The 6,384-nt window shown below is 40.3% G+C and overlaps 4 protein-coding genes and 2 non-coding genes across 6 annotated transcripts, besides 1 other annotated feature; 5 read left to right on the top strand and 1 right to left on the bottom strand. All coding sequences in view use genetic code 11, as the record gives it.

Annotated features, from left to right (window-relative positions):
* The first annotated feature begins 3,231 nt into the window (after nt 1–3,231).
* On the top strand, nt 3,232–3,305 carry trnI-CAU. The gene has a single exon. It is a non-coding gene; the product is annotated as a tRNA-Ile (tRNA).
* Nucleotides 3,306–3,479: 174 nt separating this feature from the next.
* Nucleotides 3,480–3,761, top strand: rpl23 (ribosomal protein L23). The gene has a single exon. It carries the CDS (start codon nt 3,480–3,482, stop codon nt 3,759–3,761), a length of 282 nt encoding a protein of 93 aa, YP_004841991.1.
* Nucleotides 3,762–3,782: 21 nt separating this feature from the next.
* On the top strand, nt 3,783–5,264 carry rpl2 (ribosomal protein L2). The gene is given in 2 exon segments: nt 3,783–4,172; nt 4,833–5,264. Coding segments are annotated over 2 exon segments (822 nt in total).
* A 55-nt stretch (nt 5,265–5,319) lies between these two features.
* trnH-GUG lies at nt 5,320–5,394 on the bottom strand. Its single transcript has one exon. It is a non-coding gene; the product is annotated as a tRNA-His (tRNA).
* A 130-nt stretch (nt 5,395–5,524) lies between these two features.
* On the top strand, nt 5,525–5,806 carry rps19 (ribosomal protein S19). The gene has a single exon. The coding sequence runs from the start codon at nt 5,525–5,527 to the stop codon at nt 5,804–5,806; it is 282 nt and encodes a 93-aa protein (YP_004841989.1).
* Nucleotides 5,807–5,840: 34 nt separating this feature from the next.
* Nucleotides 5,841–5,842: a sequence feature (junction LSC-IR).
* Nucleotides 5,843–5,890: 48 nt separating this feature from the next.
* On the top strand, nt 5,891–6,340 carry rpl22 (ribosomal protein L22). Its single transcript has one exon. The coding sequence runs from the start codon at nt 5,891–5,893 to the stop codon at nt 6,338–6,340; it is 450 nt and encodes a 149-aa protein (YP_004841988.1).
* Nucleotides 6,341–6,384: the final 44 nt, after the last annotated feature.

Genomic DNA, 6,384 nt, shown 5'->3' with positions numbered 1-6,384 from the left:
TGAAAGAGAAACTTCCCAGATCCAGGGAAGCTTATCATAAAGGCTTCAACAAGGGGTTTTATTCGTTCTTTGAGCAAAAAGATAAAGATCGGATAGATTCGAACCGCAATTGCAAAGGTAATAACTACTATGCCAGCCCAAATCATGATCTTCACCAACTTGGATTTGGTTCTCTCGCGAAAATCGCGAGTTGCAGAGATGAGAACCATGAAAAGCAAGATCCCGAATAAGAAAACAGAAACCGAGGAAACCACAAGAGTGAAGACTAGTAGAGTCTCATCTTTTGTCATTCTTTGCTCCTTTTTCACTCAATGATTCATTCGAATTTCCCAACCAAAAATTCTATATGTCTATTCTATGATATTTCTATATATATAGAATATGATATCTAATATGACACCCGATTTGTCAAAGGGATTGGATTGGTGACTTACCCATTCAGTGACTTTGGCACTGGACGTTCCAAAAACGGGTACTATCGGATCGGGTGAATTAGAGAATAGACAGAGGTCCGTTGGCATTTCAGCTTCTCTTCTCCTTTCAGGGCCTATCCGAAAGAGAATCCAGGACCTCTTGGTCCTGAATATCAGAATAGGACGAACGAACCGGCCTCCGCGGATATCTTTGCTTCGGAACAAAACAATTAGCATTAGGCTCGGTCAACTGGAATGTGTATTATCCATATGGGAGATCTTCCAATCGAGAAGATCCATCGATCTGAGACGAAGAGAAAGGGCCAATTTTCTTTACTTATTCAGTTAAACCAAGGATTCGTTATGGAAGCAGATAGCAACAACCATTTCATCAGACATGCGTATTTTTGATTATCCGGTGGATTTACACAGTTTCATTAATGCAAATTGTTTGATGTAGTTAGTACTCAGGTTGTTCGACGCTCAAGAATTCTTATTTAGGCAGTTCATATCATCCCATACATAGTGTTTTGATCTAAGATTGCAATTCTTCCATGTTTCCGCAGTAGCATATTGTTCCATGGAGCTAGGGTCCAAAATAGGAATCAACAAGTGTTTCCACGACTCTACCCCCCGGCCAATCCTGTTCCACTGAATCCCCTCCCTTTTTCATGGCCACATATCTTTACGGCTAAGGAGTGGGAAATCTTTCTCCTGTTACACAAATCAAATGTTTCATTTCATCCGGGAAAAGCCACCTCTTTCTCCACAAACAATGTCTTTGTCATTTGATCCAGGAGCCTTCCGTTAGATAGGAACAGCTTTGCTAAATACTGAGAACTCTCGGATAGAGTATTAGAATGAAAAGACCATTAATTATATAAGTAAGAACCCAGGGTTCTAGCCCATTCCCATTCCTAAATCAATAATTCGTAGTGCTTTTGCCTTTCTTGCGTACTCCTGGTGAACCAGTTGCTAGCCATATGTTTAGGAGGCTTTTTTCTCCAGGTACTGGTACTAAGCCGCTTTGCCATCTCTTCATCTTCATCTGCAAAGAATTCTCGACGTGAAAACACAGAGACAAAGGCCTGATCTTTGAATAGGAAAAAGAATGGATCCGAAGGGTCCCAAATCAATTGGCTTATTCGAAAAAAGCCTTCTTCTTTGAAAGATATATCTCGTGTCTGGTACTGCATTGTTCCACTCTGCAAGAAGTCCGAATCAGTCTCTTGCACCTCCTCCTTTTTATGATAAATATACCAGAAATAATTCGAATAAATAGCAGTCTCTGACAACTCATCCTCTTTAATCTGCTTGGACCCGCTCCAATACCCATAGGAAAATCCCCAGTCATATTCAGCGTACCTGTCCCTGCAATCAAATAGATTGTCCCAAGGGCCCCATATTCTAGGAGCCCAAGTTATGCTATTGAAAATTCGTTCCTCTAGCAGTTCCGGTTTGACCATTCCGTTCCCTTTTTCAAACTCCACTTCTTTTCATATAGCAATCCCTAATCAAAGAGAGAACAATATCCATTTCAAAACATTTCTAACGGATTCCTTGGTTCGGACCGACGAAGTAATGGCACTCGATTATTATCAACCCGAGTGCAATCTTTTTCTGTCGGTAAGGATTGCACCAGAGCACCTTCTACTTCTAATAGGCCATGAACTATAGATAGAGAAGAATCATTCTGAGCGAGTCCATAAGAAGCGACCCACTTTTTCATCGGTTCCGGGGGAAGACCAAAGATCTTGCGCGACCGGTCCGCCAGAAAAACTCAAAAGAGAAAGAAGTCTCGTTAATCTCTTCATGCTCGTTCCAAGTTCGAAGTACCGTTTGGCCAAAGAAAAAGCCGCTTCCTGACACGATTGCCTCTTTATATAGATAGATATAGGATCTATGGGGTTATTACTTAGAAGTCTATTTTGTACAAGATCCCCTCCTATCTGATAGAAAAGGGTCCCATGATCCCGAGCCGGTCTTATCTTGGCTCGCAAACCCCAAGTTTTTCTATGAAGAGCTAATCTAATTGTATTAGTTTCTATAATGGATTTCTTATGTGGAATACTAATGGATAGGGCCTCGTTGCTAAGTGCTACAAGATCTAGTGCACTGGAACTCGTGGTTATGGACCCGAATCCTTTAGTATGGAACATTGTCTTTTCCAAGTAAAAACCCCTAGTATATGAAAGAATGAAAAGGTGCTTTCGTTCTTGTGGAATAAGAAGCCCTCGTACCTTAATGAAAGGAAAATAGGAATTTTTCGTTAGGTATTTGACCAAATAGGATCGTCCAGTTCCTATAGAACCTATCACTAAAATACCCGATAGGGCTAAGCGGAACGAAAAGGGTTTTCCATGAGATGGTAAATGAAAACGATTAGCCCCACACGAGGTTTGGGAATAAGTGATTGTCTGATAATGAGCAAGGAATATACGTCTTTCTGCTAAAGAGGATCTATTAAACCCATAATTCATTAGATCCTTGTTAGCAATGTCAACTAGGTATCATAAGTAAATGGATCCCGGTTGTTCAATCCTTTGATAACCAAGGTCATTCTTTGCTAAAGAGAAATGATCACTATGGGTCAGACTCAATAGAATTAGATCCATTCCAAATAGCGAGAATTAGGATTCTTGATCCCTCTCAATCTCTCTTTCAATTCGAGGATCCAGAGAGGTGTTTTCATAGTCATCTCCGAATATTTGCCATCTCCGAATATTTGCCATCTCCGAATATTTTCGATTTCATTTTTCTATGATATGTCTTTCTATATGAAAATTGGTTATTTACGATGTACGATGATCCCTGTTAAGCATCCATGGCTGAATGGTTAAAGCGCCCAACTCATAATTGGTAAATTTGCGGGTTCAATTCCTGCTGGATGCACGCGAACGGGAACGTTCCATAAGTCTATTGGAACTGGCTCTCTATCTATGGAATCTCATCCATCATCCATACATAACGAATTGGTATGGTATATTCATACCATAACATAAGAACAATAAGAACTCGAATTCTTATCGATACTGGAACTCAGAGCATAGGAGGGAAAGTCGATTTATGGATGGAATCAAATACGCAGTATTTACAGAAAAGAGTCTTCGTTTATTGGGAAAGAATCAATATACTTTTAATGTCGAATCGGGATTCACTAAGACAGAAATAAAGCATTGGGTCGAACTCTTCTTTGGTGTTAAGGTAGTAGCTGTGAATAGCCATCGACTACCCGGAAAGGGTAGAAGAATGGGACCTATTCTGGGACATACAATGCATTACAGACGTATGATCATTACCCTTCAACCGGGTTATTCTATTCCACTTCTAGATAGAGAAACGAACTAAAGGAGAATACTTAATAATACGGCGAAACATTTATACAAAACACCTATCCCGAGCACACGCAAGGGAACCGTAGACAGGCAAGTGAAATCCAATCCACGAAATAAATTGATCCATGGACGGCACCGTTGTGGTAAAGGTCGTAATGCCAGAGGAATCATTACCGCAAGGCATAGAGGGGGAGGTCATAAGCGCCTATACCGTAAAATCGATTTTCGACGGAATCAAAAAGACATATCTGGTAGAATCGTAACCATAGAATACGACCCTAATCGAAATGCATACATTTGTCTCATACACTATGGGGATGGTGAGAAGAGATATATTTTACATCCCAGAGGGGCTATAATTGGAGATACTATTGTTTCTGGTACAAAAGTTCCTATATCAATGGGAAATGCCCTACCTTTGAGTGCGGTTTGAACTATTGATTTACGTAATTGGAAGTAACCAATTAGGTTTACGACGAAACCTAGAAATCGATCACTGATCCAATTTGACTACCTCTACGGAATAGACCTCAACAGAAAACTGTTGAGTAACGGCAGCAAGTGATTGAGTTCAGTAGTTCCTCATAGAAAATTATTGACTCTAGAGATATGGTAATATGGAGAAGACAAAATTGTTTGAAGCACGCACAGAACCGGAAGCGCCCCTTATTTCAAAGAGAGGAGGACGGGTTATTCACATTTAATTTGATGGTCAGAGGCGAATTGAAAGCTAAGCAGTGGTAATTAAGACCCCCGGGTGAAAATAGGGATGTCTCCTACGTTACCCATAATATGTGGAAGTATCGACGTAATTTCATAGAGTCATTCGATCTGAATGCTACATGAAGAACATAAGCCAGATGACGGAACGCGGAGACCTAGGATGTAGAAGATCATAACATGAGCGATTCGGCAGATTTGGATTCCTTTTCTATATATCCACTCATGTGGTACTTCATCATACGATTCATATAAGATCCATCTGTCTAGAGATCGTCATATACATCTAGAAAGCCGTATGCTTTGGAAGAAGCTTGTACAGTTTGGGAAGGGGTTTTTTGAGAAAAAAGAAGAATCTACTTCAACCGATATGCCCTTAGGCACGGCCATACATAACATAGAAATCACACGTGGAAGGGGTGGGCAATTAGCTAGAGCAGCAGGTGCTGTAGCGAAACTGATTGCAAAAGAGGGTAAATTGGCCACTTTAAGATTACCATCTGGGGAGGTCCGTTTGGTATCCCAAAACTGCTTAGCAACAGTCGGACAAGTGGGTAATGTTGGGGTGAACCAAAAAAGTTTGGGTAGAGCCGGATCTAAGTGTTGGCTAGGTAAACGCCCCGTAGTAAGAGGGGTAGTTATGAACCCTGTGGACCACCCCCATGGGGGCGGTGAAGGGAAAGCCCCCATTGGTAGAAAAAAACCCACAACCCCTTGGGGTTATCCTGCGCTTGGAAGAAGAACTAGGAAAAGGAAAAAATATAGTGATAGTTTTATTCTTCGTCGCCGTAAGTAAATACGTAACTAGGAGTATGGAAAATTGCATTTTTGGAATTTGCAATAATGCGATGGGCGAACGACGGGAATTGAACCCGCGCATGGTGGATTCACAATCCACTGCCTTGATCCACTTGGCTACATCCGCCCCTTATCCAGCTAAAGGATTTTCTCTTTTTTCCATTCATCATTATTCTATTTATTCTGACCTCCATACCTCGATCGAGATAGTGGACATAGGATGCCACTCTTTAAAATGAAAAAAAGGAGTAATCAGCTGTGACACGAAAAAAAACGAATCCTTTTGTAGCTCGTCATTTATTGGCAAAAATCGAAAAGGTTAATATGAAGGAGGAGAAAGAAATAATAGTAACGTGGTCCCGGGCATCTAGCATTCTACCCGCAATGGTTGGCCATACAATCGCGATTCATAATGGAAAGGAACATATACCTATTTACATAACAAATCCTATGGTAGGTCGCAAATTGGGGGAATTCGTGCCTACTCGGCATTTCACGAGTTATGAAAGTGCAAGAAAGGATACTAAATCTCGTCGTTAAGTGAATTCAGAATAGAAAGATTCAGAATAAACAAAATTTATAGGATTAAAATAAAGTAAAGGTAGGCGGGTAATAATCTTATTTATGACAAGTTTCAAATTGGTAAAGTATACCCCTAGGATAAAGAAGAAGAAGAACGGGCTAAGGAAACTCGCAAGAAAAGTTCCAACCGATCGTCTGCTTAAATTTGAACGGGTTTTCAAAGCACAAAAACGCATACATATGTCTGTTTTCAAAGCACAAAGAGTTCTTGATGAGATTCGCTGGCGTTACTATGAGGAAACCGTTATGATACTGAACCTCATGCCTTATCGAGCGTCTTATCCCATCTTAAAGTTGGTTTATTCGGCAGCAGCAAATGCTACTCATTATAGGGATTTCGACAAAGCGAGTTTATTCATCACTAAAGCCGAAGTCAGTAGGAGTACTATTATGAAAAAATTCAGACCTCGAGCTCGAGGACGTAGTTATTCTATAAAAAAAACCATGTGTCATATAACAATTGTACTAAATATAGTAAAGAAATCTAAATAATCTTTAGATCAATCCAAGATTTCGATTCCCAATAAAAAAAAAAG

The sequence above is a fragment of the chloroplast genome of Panicum virgatum (genome assembly GCF_016808335.1).
Source record: "Panicum virgatum chloroplast, complete genome".
NCBI classification, from domain to species: Eukaryota; Viridiplantae; Streptophyta; class Magnoliopsida; order Poales; family Poaceae; genus Panicum; species Panicum virgatum.
This window is presented reverse-complemented; position numbering and strand designations above follow the sequence as displayed.